Source organism: Podarcis raffonei, chromosome Z (genome assembly GCF_027172205.1).
Source record: "Podarcis raffonei isolate rPodRaf1 chromosome Z, rPodRaf1.pri, whole genome shotgun sequence".
NCBI classification, from domain to species: Eukaryota; Metazoa; Chordata; class Lepidosauria; order Squamata; family Lacertidae; genus Podarcis; species Podarcis raffonei.
The window spans coordinates 1,203,158-1,224,781 of record NC_070621.1 but is presented as its reverse complement, the minus strand read 5'-3'; the positions used below and the strand labels follow the sequence as shown (position 1 = coordinate 1,224,781).

At 46.3% G+C, this 21,624-nt stretch overlaps 1 protein-coding gene across 1 annotated transcript in view; it reads right to left on the bottom strand.

Moving 5' to 3' along the window:
• The window catches only part of PSMB7 (proteasome 20S subunit beta 7), a 29,305-nt gene extending 11,934 nt beyond the window's left edge, over positions 1–17,371 (bottom strand). Inside the window, exons 1-6 of the mRNA XM_053373733.1 lie at positions 17,244–17,371; positions 15,300–15,393; positions 15,055–15,152; positions 14,566–14,706; positions 12,162–12,277; positions 5,662–5,720 (exon numbers count right to left, since the gene is read on the bottom strand). Coding sequence (XP_053229708.1) covers positions 5,662–5,720; positions 12,162–12,277; positions 14,566–14,706; positions 15,055–15,152; positions 15,300–15,393; positions 17,244–17,317 — 582 coding nt within the window. The 5' untranslated portion in view covers positions 17,318–17,371. The remainder of the gene's footprint in view (positions 1–5,661; positions 5,721–12,161; positions 12,278–14,565; positions 14,707–15,054; positions 15,153–15,299; positions 15,394–17,243) is intronic.
• Positions 17,372–21,624: the final 4,253 nt, after the last annotated feature.

Genomic DNA, 21,624 nt, shown 5'->3' with positions numbered 1-21,624 from the left:
AAGTGTCAACCGGGGGGATTAGCCAGAAGACACCCACACCTGAGCCCTGTGGCAGGGACACGGGCATTTTGATCAGCCCCACTAATGAAGCCAGCATTCATATGCAGCGTGTCACCGCTCCAGAGTGTCAGTCACTCACACAGGAAGCCTAAATGAGACTGATGAGGCGCCAGCACCTGATCAAGTTTTAAGTTTCGGCGGTTGTCAAAAAACAAACAAAAACTCCCAACTATCAGCATTGTTGTCAGCCATTAATCAGGCGCCCGGCCGCAAATAATTATGTCCGTCATTTCCTTCGCTCTCCACAACATCCCCATCTGAGCCTGTTCTTTCACATCCATCCTGAACTACAGATCCTGAATCTTCCACCGTTTAAGTCCAGAAAAGCAGTCCATTGGCCAGTCCACCCTTGCACTCTAGAGCTGTGGTTTCAAAACGCTCTGGGAGGCAGGAGGCTGGACTGTGTCTTTCCACAGACTTCATAGTGCGTGTGAGATCTGCACACAGAACTCACCAGCCACCCTCATCCTATTAAAGCAGAGGGGTTTCATATTCCGCTGCAGTGGGAATGTGAATTGCAGACAATGCATTTGTCATGGTGCTTGCATGATGGGAACAAGCTTCTGCGGAGTGGCTACAGCTTAATGGCTTTCAGGCGAAATGCCTCACATCTGCAAACAAAAACAGATTTCAGATGGCTGACTGGGCTGGGCTGCAGAGGCCACTTGCCTGGCTTCCGATGTTCAAATCCAACATGTGGGGCTGAATTTGGCGTTCTGAATGCTGCTTTCTTTTAGCCCCCATGGTTGAAAAAGGCGTGGAACAGCACTTGCTGTTTTTCACTGGGGGCTCACTTGTACTTTGCATGACTGTCTCTAATATACATAGTGCACTGTCCTAAAGCGCAGCGGTACAGAGGCTCTCAAGTTCCAGAAGCTGCATCTCCAGAGCCCTTTTTCATATACAGTCATGCCTCATGTTACGTTTGCTTCAGGCTGCGCATTTTCAGGTTGCGTCCCACGGCGACCCAGAAGTACCAGAAAGGGTTACTTCCAGGTTTCACCGCTCGTGCATATGCGCATAATGACGTCGTGCGCATGCGCAGAAGCGGCAAATCGCAACCCACACCTGTACAGACACGGGTTGCGTTCTTTTCAGGTTGTGAACAGGCCTCCGGAACGGATCGCGTTCGCAACCAGAGGTACCACTGTAAACAATTATCAGGAAGTGCAAAGTATCTGATAATACACCACTAGTCCTAGAATGGAATGCTAGGCCTTCTTCAGAGAAGGGCAATCCTAACAGCAACATAAATAATATGTCAGCATGCTGGACCAATGAAATCGGACAGCACAATGCTTCTCCCACCCCTCCCACCCCAACACGACAGACCAAACTACCACAATGGGAACAGCAAACTGCTAGAGAAACTATTTCTAAAGTCAGGTCAAGGCTGCGGGAGGGAAAAAACTTCAAACTGCTAAATGGTGAGTAAATGTGACTGTAAGGAAGGACTGCAGCCCAGCAGGCAATTCCACCTCTTCTGAGCTGACTTTCCCTTACCTTCCTGTCTCCTCACACTCCTCCTCCCCTTCAGTCCTCATCAGCTGTAGTCCAGCTCTGTTGCCCTGTTAGCAAGATGCCCAGCAAACCTACCAGCATTCAAGAAAGTGCCCTTGTTTCCTTCCACAAGTCCTGCATACGATGCACCAGTCCTGCAAACTCAGGGGTGTTTCCAGGCAGAAATGAGAAACAAATCAGCATGGTTCATCTGGGCCAAGATTAATTCTGGTCCTCTCCAAGCCTCTAAAGCAGGGGTCTGCAACCCGCGGCTCCGGAGCCACATGTGGCTCTTTTACACCTTTGCCGCGGCTCCGGGGCAGATACTAGCGAGGGGAGGAGGCGCATTGTGCGCCCCGACACTCCCCACTGTGGCGGGCGCTGTACTGGCTGTGACGTCGCATGGCGGCGGCGTGTGCGTTAGTCATGCACCGTCCCGACGCCACCTTCCCGCCCGCCCGCTACATTGTAAGGGGCATGTACACTGGTCACTGCATTGAAAGGGGGCATGTACGCTGGTCACTGTTTTGAAGGCGAGTGAAGAACACACACACAAAAAAGGTAACTTGTTAATTTAACGTTTATTTCTATGAGGAGGAGTAATTCTGAGGGGTCAAACAAAGAAATAATTAAAAAAGTGACAAAAAAGTTATTTTTATAATGATGAGTTTTGCGGCTCCCAGTTTTTTTTCCTTCGGAAACGGGTCCAAGTGGCTCTTTTTGTCTTAAAGGTTGCAGACCCCTGCTCTAAAGTATGACAATATTTAACCACAGAAAGAAAGAAAGAAAGAAAGAAAGAAAGAAAGACCCTTTTCTGTCATGTAAGGTACGTATGATTGCTAAGGATATGAACAGCTTCAAGATTACTGGAGATTGGAAGAACTACCCATATAAAAATGCCACCATATCTCCTAGAAGCAAGAGGAAGCAGCATATTCCCTCACACAGCCTCTCCCCAAGGTTGCCCAAACTAGATTTAATCTCAGTTAAAATGAATAAGCATTAAATGTTTAGATGTTAGCCTTGCACAAGGGTAGAGGGGGGAAAGTCCCTAGGGGCCTAGAATTTCTCCTAATGGAAGATGCTACAGAATGCAAACAGTATAACCCTGCTCCAAGAATTCAACCCAAGCCATCAATAGCTTTACCACTCTCCCATTCTTATTTCAGGCAAGTTTAGGTGCACATGTGAACAACTGTGCTTGCCCTACAGTGGCCAGGGGCTCAACCTCCTGTCTGAAGCATCAACAACATGTCTGAGCTTTAGGCCTAAAGCAGTTGCCATCCTTGGAAATCCGTAACAGCCCCTCTGGAGGCCAGCATCCCACCACTCATCTATCCTGAGAAGGCTCGACAGACAGACTCTGCGCTACAGCCTAAGGAAGGGCTGTCACACTTGGCACCAACAAAGCCACTTGCTACCTAAAACTCAAGACGCGGTCGGAGGTGGGGGGGGGGGCAAGCCCTGCTGGTGTGAGGATGCCTGAGGCAGTGGTAGAAGCTTCGACAACTCATCTTCAAACGGCGGAGAGCCAGGGCTGGAGAAACCTGCAAAAATTGGCTAAGCCTGCAGTCCTGGTTTTTTTAAGTCGAACATCTTCAAAGTCTGCTATTCTCACTGTAGGGCACAGCAGCTGCCAGAGCAGGTTTGATCCTCTCAGCTTTTGGCAGCTCTCAACTTGAAATTCCAGCAAAAGAAATTTTTCAAGTTGCTATTATTGCCTGTCAGATTTATAAATATTGTGCACTATGTGTTGTGGCACGGCTCTCTGGGGACGCTGGCGCATGCCAAAAGCGTAACAGAATGAAAAAAACAGTTCCTTGTCTTCAAATAAATGCTAATTTCTTTAACTGTGCTCACACGATGCTTTTGGTGAACGGCTTCAGTAGTACAGAATATATATCAGAGGGGGTGGGGGCTGATTGTCTTTTCCTGCAGTATTCAGCTGCTGATTTCATTAAGCTTGTTTAATTAGATTCCAGATGCTAATTTGCAAGTTGATACCAGAGGGTGCAGGACAGTTTGCCTTTGAATCATTTCTCTGTGATGTGATGGTCTTGAAGAACACCACTGCCCTTTAAAAGCTCTATCAAGATATTCTGACAATTAGCAAACAAAGGAGCTGCATTAATCTTGACAGAAAAAAATATTAATTTTCTACACATTTTAATGACCACGGCACCAAGATTTTTAAAGTTCTTTTCACTGCATGTGCATCAGCAGTTGACCAACTCAGCATTAACACATTGGGGTGGTACAGAGATTTACCAAATATTGTTCAGTCTTTTCACAGAGGCGCTGTCATCGTGCAACCTGTTATGCTACTAAACCTTCAAGGAATTTGTGCTAGAGAACACCCATCTAAAAAGGGGTACTTCATTCTGGCCAAGATATAGCTTCCCTTCATAGTTAAAAACAGCACATACACAAACAGAATTATAGCCTTTTTGCTATCCAAATCCACATGCACTGGGTAGTCCACGCTATCTATAGTAGTCAGAGCCAGATACAATTCTCTCCCTCCCATAAAACCAGATTAGCCAATAAAACATTTGTTTTTTCCAACAAGGGAGGGGAGTGGCTGAAAGATGAAGGAGAAGGAATGGGGCAAGAGTGGAGGGGATCCTCACTCCAATTTTTCCATATAAACCCAAAAATGTGGTTTTAAGCTGTTTCAAAATGGAAATTTGCTTCTTTCTTCTAGTCAGATGACAAAGCAAGCTGCTCTCTTTAAAGCATTAATATAGTAATGATGATGATCTTTGGATGAAGAGTGGTATGGAAATTAATAAACCAGTGAAATCATAAACAAACAAAAATACTGCCAAGGCAGTACAGTCAGGTGCGAAGACCCTGGGGCAAATGGGGCAGCCCCTCTTTTGTGATGCTTCTGCACCTTGACAAGTGACACCACAGGCACACAAAGTATTGGTCTTCTCCATTCTCATCCATTCTCAATCAAGAATAAAAGCTCAGAATTGCTGGGTTAGCTCTGGCCTGCTAATCTGAGCCTTGTGTACTCTGCGAGGGTGACAAAGGAGCCTGGCCTATCTAGGAGATGTTCACTGTGACTTAAGTAGTGATATTACCAGGATAGCAGCAGTTAAGATCCAACTCATTAATACAATCACCCATCAAGTACAAATGTTGGGCTGAAGGTGATTGCTTTCCCAAGACAAGCTGTCAATTTCAACTGAGTGCTGAGTCACATTTTGCTCTTCTGTGAAAATAAATAGAACCTCCAACAGCTCTGGCAAGGGACAGGTAGGGCTCTTCCATTACTCTGTACTGGGCTTCCTTCAAAGGACTCAGAAAGCAAAGTACATTGTTTTCAGATACTCAGAGGCAGCAGCACCAGCTACCATGGCCAACCAAAATTAATGGATTCCTGTTTATGCTCAATTCAGCAGCCAATTAAAAATGCCGCTTGATTGTGTACATGACAATTGCTTAAATCAGGCTGGCCTTTAAGCAACTAGAAATATACTATTTCTGCTCCCATTTTTAGCCATTCTGCTGTTGCGACACACAAATATGGTACTGAGGATTTCACCCTTGACAAGCTGGGAGTAGAGAACCACTAAGCCACAAAAAGTAACTTCAATGCCAGTCTCCACTTTAAAAAAAACCTCAAGGGCACAGAATGTGGCTTTGTGAAGAACATGCACAGGCTAGAGACCCAATAATCACCCATACCTTCCACTTTTGCACTCACAGCTTAAAGAGTCAGGCACAAAATATCTGGAAACACCAGCATTTGAGGAAACATTAGGTATGTGTTTAACACATCCTGAAGAATTCCTGCAATTACATCCACAAGGCACAGGTGTCAGACTTGCACGGATTTCTCCACAGGTACACACATTTTACAGTTTTGTGTCTAACTCAAGTTTTGTGCGTATTTATTAGCACAGAAACAATACTTTGGATAATCCCCACAGAAGACAACAAAGTGACTCTTCAGACTGTTGTGGCATTGCTGTAACTGAAAACCAACCATTAAAGACCATTCAAAGGACCCCATCCTACAAATCACACTATGCTACTATCACAATTATACAAATAAACAGTGGGAGCACAGGAGGCGGAGAGAGTGTTTACCTCCATGTCAGGCTTGAATTTGTCTTCAAAAACTGCCATAGCTGCCAATGAACCTGAACCTGAAAAGAGCAAGGAAAAGTTTTCATTTTAATTTTTTTGGTTGCATCCAATACACCATTGTGGTTTTCAAATGACAGAACAGAAAAGGCGACAATGAGACAAGAACTTTACAGATACTGATTTACATTCTCATACATTTGTTTTGCTACTTTAGAGCAGCATCTCTTGTCCAAGCTCAATAACAAACGGAGCCTTACTCTGAAGAAAGGCAAAGGGAAAAAGCAGGTTGATAACTCATACCAAGCTCCCATCGGAAGCTGCACCAGGGTTTAGTGGGAGCACGTTCAGCTTTTATTTCTTGAACCCCAGCCCCCTTCCCAAATGCTTTTGAAAATATTCTCAATATCAAAAGTGAATAGTGGAGTGGTATGGCAGAGAGGGTGGTGGGTGGTCATGCTGTTCAAGGCAAGTAAAAAAATCCTACTGGATATGACCAAGCCTTTAGAAGCACCAGAAGCACCTCTCTAAATCCTGGAGTTTTATATATATAGAGAGAGAGAGAGGGGGGGAGAGAGAGAGAGAGAGAGAGAGAGAGAGAGAGAGGGAGGGAGGGAGGGGGATTGGGGCAACATTTCTAGAACAGCTGAGATATTTTCTAGAAATATATATACTGAGCCACGTATGACCAAGCCAGAAGCTTTGAGAAGAGGCAGACTAGGGCTTTAAAATCATTTGGATCAGCTGAAAGGAACAGATTATTTCAGTGGGTTGGTTTAGCACATGCACAGAAAGATATAGGAATCCGGGTGGCCATTCAGTCTCATCTACCCCAGTTCAATTGTGTTTTATTTTATTGTGTTTTGGATTGTTTCTAGTTTGCACTAAAAAAACAGTAAGGCAGAGCACACCAGAGTGGCAAACATGAATCACACAAAAAGGTTTAAACACACACATTTGGCGATTCCAAAAGCTGTCCTACAAAAATACTAACAGAAGAACCCCCTTTTCCAATGTCAGCTCCAGGCATTAAAAGTCCAGGCAAAGAGCGGCTATGAACTATTCGGCAATCTTAAATAAGCTTTGTTCAGAAGAGAATGTGAATCTTCCCTGCACAGACATCATCATCATGTTTCAGTGCAGCCCAGACAGTATTTCAGGATGCTCTGCTTTTGGAGATTGAATAAAGTTAGCAACAATTTTTTATGCCAATTAGGAGATTTTTTGGCATTTATTACTTTTTAACTTGTTTTGCATACCACTATCTGTTTAGCTGGGTCACCCAGAAAGCCATATTTTCCATTTAAAATGATTTGTGTACATCGCTTGACCACCTCAATGGTTTAGTAAAGAAAAAGGCAGCGATTAAAGAGTTTCAAATGAGGTGTCCTGCTGATTTTATCAAGTCTGCTGAATGTATAATGAAAAGGGAGAAGCTGACAGTGACATTGCTGAGAAAATACAGACTATCTTATCTGAACCATTTAAGGAGGTCCAATTATAGATCAAATTTAAAGGGTAGAGGCAGATTTACAGACACAAATCAATGAACATGGTAATTCCAGCGAATGTGACAAAGACTCCTCCTGCTATGGAACATTGCTGTGGCTGAGGATCATTACCGTTACAGTACCAAATACATCACATTTATAAACAGCAGGGTGCACAAAGCATCTTCTCATACTCCAGGCAATGGCTATTCATTTTTGCCTCCCAGCAACGTACAGCTCCATTTTCAAAAAGGCAGGAATGGGAAACAAAAAGGAATTCTTTGCAAGCGGCTAACAGGAGAGGAGAGCAACATGCACAAAATATGCCAGCTGCCAAAAATAACAAACAAGAAGAACTGCACTGAACCACAAGGAGGTCACAGTGAAGTCCTGTAGGGCTGCTCTGGATGCAGTTTATGAGGCAAGCCTTACTGCCAAGCTCCCCAACGGGAGTAAGCAGAATCAGGTGGAATAAGAGGCAAGCAAGGTGTCTGGGAGAGCCTTGCACTGGAGTTTTAACAGGCAAGACAAGAGCTGTAATGAGGCAGAAGAAATATTCCACAACAATCTATTTTTTATTTAATTTATATCTAGCCCTTGTTTCTGAAACAGCCCATTTTGCATTCACACGCTAGCAAATTTCCCAACATTTTGGAAGGCAGGGGACAAGTAGGGTGTGAACAGAGAACATACTGTAAAGATATATACACAGGCACGAAGTTACCACCAGCCCGTTCCCCAACCATCTGTGGTAGGGGCAGGTTCTGATCCCCATCTTTGCAGCTGCAGCACTCTCATTTCTGACTTTCAAAGAAGAGCCTTAATGGATTCAGAGACTGGATATTGCCGGGGGGGGGCACATCCTATCTCTCCCCCCAATCACTCGTCAGCTCACTCCCTGCTATGTCCAGGAACGATGTTCTCAACTAGGGGAGGCAGCCTCTTTCTGCACAGCTTCACCCTGGTTTCCTATTTCTTGATCATGCTTGTGTGACCAAGACACAGAGCTGGCATTTTAAACGATGGCTATCATGGCATATAGCTTGGCAAAAACAGCACAAAAGGGTTAATGAAGTGAGAGGCACTAAACCAGAACGTTGGGCAGCAAGCCTGGGTAACAGACCACCCTCGCTTTCTCAAAGCACCACAAAATACTCAAGGCAGCTTCATCAATTAGCCCATTCTCTTCAACGCCAGAAGCCCACAGTCAACAGGCCTACATTTGGGGACAGGAGCTGCACGGACCTCTCTGGATGCCATGCGCCCCCCAACACTGAAGAGAACTGCACCACGCTGGTCACAAGGCAGTCTGCGACAGCATGCTCTTAAATTGCCTGACGCAGCACCTGCCCCAACACCAGCCTACAACCATCTTACAACCTGCTGTGGGCCAGGCTCTTATTGAACATGCTACAAGAAGGAACATGCCTCTTGTCGTGGCATTTCAATTGTGGAACATCCCCACAGAATTTCATAGGCACCGACAACGTCATCTTTCACAGTGCTAATTCAAAACTTTCCTGCTTGCTTGAGCTGCTTTGCATTATTATATTTTGCTGCCTTGTAAAGTTGTTTAGGCTGTATTTTATACGTGGGGCTTTTGTGGTTATATGGACACTTTTGGTCTTATTCTGCACATCATCCGGATATCTTAACTGATAAAGGGTGCTTTTAAAAATATTTTAAATTAAACTGATCAGGGCACATAAGTTTCTCAGTGCTACCTGCATATAAATTAAAAACAGCCTAGAAATAAGTTCTACACCAATCTCAAAAGTGATTTTTTTTTTTATTAGACCCAGAAAGAATAACAAGAAAGGGAATCTTTTCTGTGAACTGTCCTCTCTTCTGTAAACCGCCCTGAGATCTCCGGGTATAGGGCAATATATTATTATTAATAATAATAATAATAATAATATCTGAATGATGTTCTCTTTACTGCTACATTGCAGAGTCACAGAATTCCTCTTCATACATCTGATGACCTAGAAATACTTTTTGTGTTTTAAAATGACCTTGCTGTCCCATATTTAACTGATATTGGACTTGTCCATTTGCACACTGCAGCTAGCAGCCTTCGGAACGTCAAACATTCAGTGAAGAGTGCTTTCTTTTACTAAATAGCCTTCTGCATCTTCCAGCATTCAAGAACCTATTTGCTGCTGCCTCTGCCTGCCACACTGGCAAACAAATGCACTGTGAAGAGAGTAACATTTAGATTTCTCTAATCCATCAGTGTCAACAGTCCCTGACAGCGCACTTATTCACAAGCGCTCATTGTTATTCAATTTGCTGCTCCTCCTAGGTAGATATCCAGTGCTCTCCACAGACCCATCGATCGGCATCATTTTTCACTCTGGTTCCTGGCTGAGAGGCCTGGTCTCTTGGTGGCATTGCCTGTGCGGCAGACAGACATTGCCAATGCATGAAGAGCTGATTTATGAATATGAAACAATACTGGTGCCAAGAGATCAGCCTCAGCCACAAGAGACCACCAGAATGCATCTTGCTGCTTCCCAAGTCTGAAGTACAGGCTTCAAGCCCTTTAATTGTATGCATGCATTTCATTATATAGCCATGGCCAGAAGCTTTTCTAGACAAGCCAGCAATCAGACAATCTTGCATCGTTTGCTGAAATCCGCATTTGTCCTTTGTCAGCATAAACACTTTAATTTGATGTTTTCACTCCTGAGTAAGCACTGAGTATGTTTTAAACTCCTTCTAAGGAACGACACTGGTCTCTTATTTAGGCACAAAATGCTGGATTTCTATTCTTTGACTGTTTTGAGCAACAATACAGAGGCCTCACGCACACGTAAAATATTGCTTAAAATAACAAGAGAAAGGTATGGGGAAATTAGTATTCAGTTTGTAGATACATGGAGGAATCACGGAATAGCAATACTGCTGCCTTGTGTGTGCCTAACATCTGATCAAATATGAGCAGGTCTGAGTATTTACTATTCTGCTGTGATAGCTAAGTCCTTCTGACTTAAATATGTATTCTCTGCCACCAACCTAAGTGTGGAGCTTGTCAAAATGTTGAGTTTAAAAATCATGGTAATATTTTGGCACATAAGAGATCAGCCAGCCTTCACAGGAGTACTAAAAACACAAACTGTGTTCATATTGCATCACATCTGCCCATCAAAAGGATGCGCTCCTTTCTTTCCGGAAGAGGCCAAAACTGGGTTGTGTCAATGTAGAGGAACTGCAAGACATTCATGTCTGTGCCAGATATCCATCCCAAGAACAGAGCTTGAGGGCATGAATTTTGATGTCTGGTTTTATGATCATTTCAAGATTGTAATCCCTAAGCCCTAGGTATGCTACACACTGGAGCAAGAAATTCATTCTTCAGACTCTCAGTCTGCAGTATCACATCTAAAACATGGCCCCTACATTTGGACAAATTATTTAAACAGTAGACTGAAGTTGTCCATACTGTATGATATTTACCAGACCAGAGATCTGCACAATGTACCCTGTAATGAGGCACTGTCAGGTATGCAATAGCCCAACCCTAAGCACGTTTACTTGGAAACAAGTGATGTGGAGTTCAGTGTGGTTTGCTTTTAAACATGCTGGAATTGCAGCCTCCTTCTTCTTCTCTTTTTAAAGGAATAGCAGCATGGTAGATAAAACAGACAGATTAATACTGTCAGGCTTCACAGGCTTAGAAGCCTATTCCCATTTAATGACAGCAGTCCTTACCAGTCAGATTTCTTTCCCTGGGTTCAGTGAACAATATTCATAGGACAGCCATGCTCTACAGCTTCAAACAAAACAGGGTCAAAGGATTCCTGGTGCAAGGCAGACATGAATCCTGCAGTTTTGGGTCACTAATCATTCACTATACAAATGCAGCAAGGTAATTTATTGTTCAGCAGTTTAATAATTTATAAGTTTCAGGGCACATTTATAAATATTAATCCAATTTCATATTTTATGTTAATTCATATAAGGGTCTGAATAGAATATTACATCATAAATCCTATAATAGCATTCTTTCAAAAATAGATTTCATGCACAGAATAAATAATTTACTACTTTGTAGGGTACCATGGCACCATCTATTGGTGTAAAAAAGCTACACTCTGTTGTTCTAAGCATTTTGTACAACTCTGCTTCTCTATGCCCAGGACTGGCATGAAAGAACATCAAAATAAACCATACAGATGCAGTAATTTTTGAGTACACCTCTTCCATAATCTAACTAGGGCTACCTGTAAAAGAGATGCTTCTATGGTTTTTTTGTGTGTGCGCACACACATCATTTCTTCAATTAATTTAAGAAAATGTTTGACCCTAGTAAAGACAGAGGTGTGAGGTTTTTTGTACATATAGGCGGCAAAGCATTAGAGCAAAGTGAAGTTGGGGTCAGAATGAATTGAATCTATGTGAACAAACTCCACCAAACATCCATAGTAGCATTTGCCTATTAACTACTGCATCCATTTCAAGAGCAAAACAATAAATTAGAAGCTCTCGCACTCTCCACTGGCAAGTGCTACACAGCTGAATTTTCAGTCAGCTAACATTATTTTTGCTGCTGACAACCCCTATATAAGCTACAGGGCTGCTTTAAGAAAACTGAAATCATCCTTACAGTGTAATTTCTCTAGAGGTTCTGATGGCATTTCAGAAACTTTGTGTGTGTTTGCTTTAATGTTCTGATGAAGAACCACTGCATTGGGATTTGATTTAGCAAAACATTTGCCATTCAGCACTGAAGCTACACTCTGGGAGTCTCTGGCAAATCCGCACAAGCTGCATTTCCCATCTCCCCGCACAGCCATTTACAATTTGCCAATGATTTAAAGTATTATTATTAGGCACCAAGAGATAGGATCACACAAAGTATGAGATCCCTGTTTTACTTTCACTTTCTACAACACTAACAACATTTCAGAATCACACACAAGAGTAAAAATGAGGAAAGAAAAACTAATTACGACAGATTTCCACTAGGGGGCAGTGCAGTTACCTAAATTGTAACAGGGAAAGACTCACCCATTGTGACATAAGGCAATTTGTCAGTAGATCCATGAGGATAGATGCTGTAAAGATGGGCCCCAGTGACATCTACCCCACCCAGAACCAGGGCTGCGCCAATGTAACCTTGATACCTGGAAGACATGAATGTGTTTAGCATAAGAGTGTGTGAACACCAGAAATGCATTCCAAACAGTGTTAGAAACTGGGATATAAAAGCTAGGAGCCTAATGACACCTTAAACCTGCATTCCAGGCACTTCAAGAATGCCTAGGTGCCTTTTCAGTGGAAAAAAGGGACTGTGTGCCTGCGTGAGCCAGGGGATCTGCAAGCAGCGCAGCACCAAAAGAGCACGACCACAGCCAACTTGCAAAAGCAGGGGCAGTGCAAGCCATGCAGTTCTGTGCAGTTTTCTCTCTCTCTCAAAATGCACACAAACTCCAGTGGTGGCGGCAGTTCAAAGGCAGGGGCGGGAAAAGAAGGGGGTTGCTTAAGAGTGTTGAAACGTCAAGACTCCTCTCGTGAAACAGATGGGCTTCCCAGAGAGTAAAAAGCAGCTGCCCCAAAACATGCACACACAACCTCGCCCAGCTTATGCTGCGCAAACCGAAGTTGAGCAAAGAGGAAACATGGTGGCCGCGCACCCGGCAGCCTTCACCACTGGTTTGATTCACAGGGACTTGAAGCTTTCCCAAAGAGAGAGGGGTGAGGAGGAAGTGTTGCCTGTCTGTCTACCTATCAGTTGCGCATTGCCCAAAGTCTCTGGCTTGCAGGACAGAGAGTCCCAGCCAGAGACATAAGACACATGGAGTTGGTGGTTGGAGGCAGGCTCACAGAGCCACATCTCTCTGGCCTTGCAGATTCAGCAGGCAGGAAGCAGCCCTTTACTCTGCAGTATAAAAGGCTTTAAAGGTAAAGGTAAAGGGACCCCTGACAGCTAAGTCCAGTCGTGGATGACTCTGGGGTTGTGGCGCTCATCTCGCTTTATTGGCTGAGGGAGCCGGCGTACAGCTTCCGGGTCATGTGGCCAGCATGACTAAGCCGCTTCTGGCAAACCAGAGCAGCGCACGGAAACACTGTTTACCTTCCCACCAGAGCGGTACCTATTTATTGACTTGCACTTTGACGTGCTTTTGAACTGCTAGGTTGGCAGGAGCAGGGACTGAGCAACAGCAGCTCACCCCGTCGCGGGGATTTGAACCGCCAACCTTCTGATCAGCAAGTCCTAGGCTCTGTGGTTTAACCCACAGCGCCACCCACGTCCCATAAAGGGCTGCTTCCCGCCTGCCTGCTCTGCTAGGCCAGCAGATAGGCGGTATCCCTCACACAAGCCAGCCACCCATCCCCAGCAAGCAGCCACCCACACAGCAAAGGGGCACATCCTCTGCCCCTCCCTCCCTCTCTGCTGCAGTTTTTCTGCCCCCCTCGGTAGGATGTGCCAGTGGCTCCAGCCAGCCTGTTCTGGAGGCGAGCAGGGTGAAAGCTTTGGGCAGAAAGGGCATGGAAGCAAAGGGCAGGAGGAAGTAAGGCTGATCAGCTGAGGTGAGGGGCTAGTCCTCCCGACTCCCTCCCTCCACACAGGGCACCGAGATGCCACACAAAGCCTACATGCAACTGTGGTGTAGAGGAAGGGGCCATGCAATGAGGCAGCTTCTGGTTTGTTCCCTCTCTCTCTCTCTCTCTCTGTTTTTTGCAGTGAGGGGTCCTTTCCAATTCAACCCCTCCCCTAGCAGCCGTGGAAGAGACTGTGCTCTGGAGATCTCGTTTTTGCATAATCCTGCCTCCCTCCCACCAGTCCGTCCACCCACCCTCCTCTCTCCCACCATGTGATGGGGGGTCACACTCTCTTTCCCGTGGTCAGCAGCTCATTGCTGGCAAGTCCAAGCCTTTGGGCAGAAGTGTGCAGAGGCCCGGCAGCCACAGCTAGATGGGAGGTATTTAAACACTTGCATTTCGGGGTGGTAACAAAAACAGCAGTGAGAAAGAACCACAAGTAAGGCTGCCTTGGGCCCCAGGGAGAAATTCCTTTAGCACATCAAAAAGTTCCCTGGGAGCAAGCAGAAAGGGAACCCCGCTTCAGATGCTGCCCTTGGCTCTCCTGCACAGCCAGAGATCTTGGTCACAAATCACCTAGCTGGAAATCTCATTTTGGTTGCTAGGTGGCGCCACTGAGTCGAAAAAGAGATTGGAGACTGGTTAATTTTGAATGCTGGTGACAAACACAAAAGTTTCCATTTTTAAATGCTGCCCCTGGAGGCTTCTGCTTGTAAAATTGTTTAAACACACACATATTTTAGAACACGCCACTCGACTGCTGAACTTTCCCAACTACATGTGTCTGTACACTGCTTAACTGAATGAAGAGAGAAAGGGAAGGAGGCAAACAGTGGCAACAGCACAGCTCAGTCCGCAAGCCAGTTACCTGAAGAGCATCTGCTTGAGCATCCGGTTGGCTGTGACCACCCTTGGAAGCCGTCCAGTAGAGAGCGAGTGGAGTTCCATGTTAGAAGAGATCATCTGAGTTGTCATTTCTGTGTCTGCAGCTGTTCCAGCACCGCAACAACTGCAAACGTATTTACTTCGTTTAGTAAACAAGCAGCTTCTGAACAATTATCTAGAAGCCATGGCCACACTTGGTTGGCAGCCACCCCACACACCCCCGGAACACATTTGCCACTCTGTAGGAACCAAAAGCTAACTAGGCAGTCTTAGTCCATTAAAGCAGCTGGTCATTTTCAGGAGAGGACAGAGAAATCCCTTTGTCAAACATGAGCAATTAAATACCCATGCTTTTTCTTCCTACTTTTCCCTGGTTCCCTCCATTAGAAACAAATACTTTGCAACTTTCCACTTCCACAAAATCTGTGGTCATGAGCAGGCCTAGAAAAAGGTTAGTAATGTATATACTTACTAAATGTTTGGAGATATATAGTGTATTTTTGAACAGTTCTTGTCAGCAACAACCATCCCTTCAGTGGCTCTTGTATCTGCTCCAAGTACTACCCCATCCTAGAGAAAGAAAGGGAGATGGCAATCCTAGACCCACTTTCCTGGAAGCAAGTGTCACTAAGCTTAGTAGGACTTGCTTCTGAGTAGACATGCATGGGACGAACACTGAAAGAGCTGATTTTACTGCAACAAGCATTGGGGCCTCACCTTAAACACCACCCCAGCAATGGTGGTGCCAGTCTTGCGGGCTGTGGGAAGGCGCAGACCCTTCTTGGTCCCCTCCGCTTCAAGGTGAGAATTCCTACAACAGGAGGTAATCATGAAAACCAGGCACTGGTGCTAAAAATTAAAAAGTCTTCTCCATAAATAGTCTAAGGAGATCCTGGCGACGCTAATTGCCAGAGGATGAGAAAGAAGTGAATGCAGCAAAAGGAACCAATGCAAGCACCAAGCCCACCAACACCCCACTCCTCCCGATTTAATAAAAGGAAGAGGGCTTGTCAGGAAGGTAGCAACCTACCTCCATCGCTCCCTGAATTTGGCCCCCTGACTAGTTCATTATAGGACACACCCACCCCAGACGCTGGTCATGCATTTAAATTTTTTATTCTTAGAAATTGAAGAGTATAAGCAGGTCCTGCTAGAATGAAATCAAACCTTACTTACCTTCTAAGTAAGCCTGCCCAAGGGCTGGACTACCTGTCGGCTACAACACTGGATCGCTTTTGCGTGCTCCACCCACCCTATTGGGGATCAGGCAAGTGTGTTTTCCCTTGATGGTGACAGCGCACACACAAGCAGTTTGGAGCCAAATCAACAACCCTCACGCTTCCCCCCACCCCTGCAATTCTCTTCTACCCTCCCCCCCTATAATTGGGGGTGGGGGAACTAGCAACTGTTTGCTCCTATGGGAGGAGATAAGATTTGGCAAACATGGGATTCATAGCACCGCAGTGTTGGAAGGGACCCGAAGGATCACCTAGTCCTAGTCCAGCTCCATGCAAGGCAGGAATATGCAGCCGTCCCACGCAGGGATCAAACCTGCAAGCTGGCAAAAGTGGGATTGTCAGCACCAGGCTCTAAGACAGCCTTTCTCCACCTGTGGGTCCCCAGATGTTGTTGAACTACAACTCCCATCACCCCTAGCTAGCAAGGCCAGAGCTCAGGGATGATGGGAGTTGTAGTCCAACAACATCTGGGGACCCACAGGTGGAGGGCCGCTGCATGGGCTGCCCAGCATGATAAAAAGGTGGATCTGACATCTTTCTGCAGGGCCTGCAAGATGGAGCTGTTCCGCCTGGCCTTTGGTCGGGGTTCAGCCTGACTCCCAATCCCTTCATAAACACTTGCATGAAAGTGGCCTCCCAATAAGTTCAGCACAAACAGTTGGGCCTGGTCAGCACTTAAGGTCCCCAATCCTAATCTGCAGGTTGCCATCTGACTGGATTTTATGCTGACCTTGATCTGATTTTAGGATGTATTTTAACTGATTGTCTGATTTTATGTTAATGTGTCATACATTTGATGTTAGCCGCTCTGAGCCCTGTTTTGGCTGGGAAAGGCAGGATATAAATTATTATTATTATTATTCCCGTCTTTCCCCCCCCCCCAGCAAAGAACCTGAGCGCTATTTCCCCCCTCCATCAGCTGCCTAGTTACTGAGGAGAAAAGAAATCCACGCGTGGATAAGAAACCCTCAGGTTTAAGCTTTTCCAAGAGGTTGACAGTGACGAGGCGGCAGCCCTTCCTTCTCTCTTTGAGACCCCCAAGGGCCGCCTGCCCGCTCACTCCATGGGGGGCCCTTGGGGGTCTCGGGGGGCTCCTCCTCCTCCCGACCCCGGAAAGACCGGAGCACCCGCGGATCCCAAGGCGGCTTGAGCGCTCAGGCGAAGCCCAAGGCCCTGAAGGAAGCTCCTCGGGGAAACCGCGCGACACTTATTACCATTGTCGTTGTTGTTTCTTCTTCAGAGGAGCCCCTTCCCTCCCACCCGCGCCAGGGCCTCGCTAGGCCTCGGAGCCTCCTGAGTCACGGCCCGCCCGCCCGCCCGGCTCCCCTCCGGCGCCCGCGACGCCGCCGCCCCCGCTCCCCCCCCGACGCCGCCCCCCCCCCGCCCTGCCGCCCCCTTCTCCCCCCCCGGGGCCGCCACTGGCCTGGCGCAGTTGTGGAAGCTGAATCCCCCGGCAGCGCCGGCCGGCGAGGCCTGCAAGACGGAGAGCGACGCCATCTTGCTCGGGCTGATTCGGTTTCCCCTCAGGCGGCGGCGGCGGAAGCGGAAGCGGCCTCGGAGGGAGGGAGGGAGGGAGGGAGGGGAGGCGGGGCTTCTGAGGCTGCGTCACGCGCGGGGCCCCGCCCCTTTCCCGCCAAAACCTGAGGGAGAGGGAGGCGCCTCTCAGCGCTGAGGGAAAGGGGCTTCGGGGCCTCGCTCCTTCGTCACGTTTAAACCACACACTCCACCCAAATAAAAAGGTCTCTCTCTCTCTCATTTGAAAGCCCGCGCGGGGCCTTCGATGGTCCTTCATCCCGCTTTGTTTTCATTGATTGGTTAAGGAGGAGCCAAGGTTTCCCTTTTTTTAAAAAAATGTTTTTTCATTAACAATTTCAACATGACAAAATATCAAAACATGTCGTATTCATTATTTCCCCCCACTTTCCTCCCCATCAAACCCAGACTTCCCTCTGCTCCCCTCTCAATTTCAACATGACAAAATATCAAAACATGTCGTTTTCATTATTCCCCCCCAGACTTCCCTCAGCTCCTCTCTGATTTCTCACCACATATTCTCTGCATACTGTAAAATTGTACAATTCTTTATATTATCTTACTATGTTAACAGTCAATAAATTTGTGTATGTTTATTCAAAACCTGCCAAAGAGTCCAGTTCATTTTACTGTATTTTAAGTAATTTGTAAAAAGCTCCCGTTCTTTGAAGGCACAGTTGTCCTTGTCTCACAGTTTGTGTGTCAGTTTCACCAGTTCTGCATAGTCCATCCATTTCTCTTGCCACTTTTGTCAGGGTTTCCTCATTCTTACATCCTTGTGCAATCAAGACTCTTGCCGCTGTTGTAGCATACATAAATAAGTTCTTTATTTTCCTTGGCAGGTCTTGTCCTACAATCCCAAAAAGGAGCCAAGGCTTCCATTGAGGCAAAGATGGCAGAAAAGGGAGGAAGGAAGCCGAGGGTCCGAAACATGGAAGGAAGTGAAGAGCAAACAGAAGAAACGGCTCCTTAGCCGCCCTCGTGGCTCAAAGCGAGAGTCATATCCATTCCTCCTTCCCTCCGCTCCCACCCCAAAGGGGAAACGAAGCCCCTCGGCAGGGACTTCTTAAGGATATCTGGCGGCCCCCTCCCCCGTTTCTCAGAGTTGTCGACCTTTTTTAAGGGGGGACCCCCAAATTGTTGACCCTTTTTAGGAAAGGCTGCTCCCCCCTCGCACTGCTGCCTCCCCATGCATCGGCTCCCGCAGCGGGATCATGGTGTGGGGCTGGGCAGGCCGGGCACGATGGGGGCAGCAGTTGCAGTGTGTTGCCTTGAGCACTGAGCCAGGCAGAGGCCCGGGCCAGGTAGATAATGTGCCCCCCCTTTATTTTTTACCCTGGGGATAACTGAAGTCTTGTAAATAAGTAAGCATATAAATAATTTTCACAAAAGTTATGCTAACAAATAATTTTATTTCAAGGCTTGACCATTAGGTCTAGTTGTGATCAACTCTGGGGTTGCGGCGCTCATCTCGCTTTACTGGCCAAGGGAGCCGGCATACAGCTTCGGGTCACGTGGCCAGCAGGACTAAGCCGCTTCTGGTGAACCAGAACGGCACGAAGAAAACGCCGTTTACCTTCCTGCTGGAGCAGTACCTATTGATCTACTTGCACTTTGACGTGCTTTCAAACTGCTAGGTGGGCAGGAGCTGGGACCGAGCAACGGGAGCTCACCCCGTTGCGGGGATTTGAACCGCTGACCTTCTGATCGGCAAGCCCTAGGCTCTGTGGTTTAACCCACCGCACCACCCACGTCCCTCAATAGATGGTACCACACTTCTAAAAGATAAATGGCATTGGTGACAACTGAGGGGGCTGGGGAGCAAACCTAGAACAGCATTGATTCAGGAAAGGAAAGCAAATACACCCAAGTTCCAATACAACAGCAATTATCAGGATTACAGATACCACTCTGGTTTACATAATAAATGCAGGACTGGTTAATATAGGGTGCAGAGGCCTCCCTCCTGGGCCAAGGGGGGGGGGTCTAATGCCATTTGTTGCTGTAGGATCATTTCCCCCAGCCAGTTAATTTTAGTCTGCAATCCAATTATAGGTGCTTTTGGCTGGGAAATGTGGATGTAATTTGGGGACAAGATAATGGGACTCTTGTGGAGTTGAGCTCAGTTAGGCTTAGCAGGAGTGCTATGTAAGGAAGTCCTTAAGCAGTGTGTGTCACTGCATGTTGTCCCACCCAGCGATTGGTATCATTGATCTCCCGTAATACTTTCTGGGTGTACATAACAGGGACATGTTTTCATCCTTTCTTAAACTCACCAACCTCACCATTGGCTGCTCTGCCCGTAGGCAGGTGGCCATCCTTTCGCTATGGAGTCCAATGCTTTAACAGGTAGAGTCAGGAACTGGCGGGCTAACGTCTTAGGTAATCAGCAAGCAGTGGCTGTATTTTCAAGAAGATTTATTATACACAGTAATTAACCCCAGAGCCTTTTTTTTTAGTCCCTTGCCTTTGACTAGCTGAGAAAAAGACAAGTCTCTTTCTTCCTCTTCTTACTGACTGCCCCCCCCCCATCCTGCTCGTCTTGACTGTGAGAAAACATGCCCATTACAGGTCATTGCCAGCTTCCGAGGGTCTGGGTCAATACTCCTTAGATTACCCCCTCCCCGTCTTTTCACGCAGTGGCCCATCCTAGTTATACTCCTTGCACACATGGTTTGTGTCGTTTTGTTATTCCTTCTGCCTCTTCCCGTCTGTACTCATTTCTTAGCCTGCGCTGTTGCCATAATTGAAGCCTGTTCAGCTGCACGCATTCTCAGGAGCTACACAAGTGCAAAAGGTTTTTGCCACGATCAGCCCTAGAGACTTTTAAGTAATTAACTTTGGCACATTTGCAATCGCTCATCCGGTGCACCATCTGCTGAATTTCAGGTGCTGTTGGTGGTGCAGAAGGGAGAAGCTGGATTATTTAACCCAACTGGAATACAGGCAGAGAAAAATATCCTCCAGAGATTTTGGGAAAGGGGCAACTTGTGATGAAGACAGTTGAGAATGATGTACTTTGCCAACTGTTTAATAGGTACAGGTCTTTATTTTTATTTTATTTTATCCCCCCCCCCCTTGCTTTGAGGAAAGTGACAAATTGTTGGAGGTAAACGCAGTCTTAAAATGGGATCCAAGATTCTGACATAGATTGCCAGAAGAAATATCAACAACCTCAAATATGCAGATGACAAAACTTTGATGGCAGAAAGTGAGGAGGAATTAAAGAACCTTTTAATGAGGGTGAAAGAGGACAGCGCAAAATATGGTCTGAAGCTCAACATCAAAAAAACAAAGATCATGGCCACTGGTCCCATCACTGCCTGGCAAATAGAAGGGGAAGAAATGGAGGCAGTGAGAGATTTGACTTTCTCGGGCTCCACGATCACTGCAGATGGGGACAGCAGTCACGAAATTAAAAGACGCCTGCTTCTTGGGAGAAAAACAATGACAAACCTAGACAGCATTTTAAAAAGCAGAGACATCACTTTGCCAACAAAGGTCCGTATAGTTCAAGCTCTGGTTTTCCCAGTAGTGATGTATGGAAGTGAGAGCTGGATCATAAAGAAGGCTGATTGCCAAAGAATGGACGCTTTTGAATTCTGGTGCTGGAGGAGACTCTTGAGAGTCCCATGGACTGCAAGAAGATCAAACCAATCCATTCTGAAGGAAATCAGCCCTGAGTGCTCACTGGAAGGACAGATCCTGAAGCTGAGGCTCCAAGACTTTGCCCACCTCATGAGAAGAGAAGACTCCCTGGAAAAGACCCTGATGTTGGGAAAGATGGAGGACACAAGGAGAAGGGGACGATAGAGGACCAAATGGTTGGACAGTGTTCTCGAAGCTATGAACATGAGTTTTACCAAACTGCGGGAGGCAGTGGAAGATAGGAGTGCCTGGCGTGCTCTGGTCCAGGGGGTCACGAAGAGTTGGGCACAACTAAATGACTAAACAGCCTAAATTAAAAAAAAAGAGCTTTGCACGTGGAAGGTCCCAGGTTCAGTCCCTGACATACACAGGTAAGACTGGGAGAGACCCCAGTCAGAAATTCTGGAGGTGTTGCCATCAGTATGTAGGCAACACTGCGTGAGATGCACTGAGCTTCCTACGTTCCTGTGGAGCACAAGAGGGGGGATCCTTTAGCCGTAAGAAAAATAAATTCCAAAAAAATTCTAGGAGTAGCATCTGAAGATCAGGCACAGCCTTAGACTTTTTGCAATGTGGTGTTAATAAATCTTTTAAAAAAATAAAAATTGCAGCACTGCAGTTAT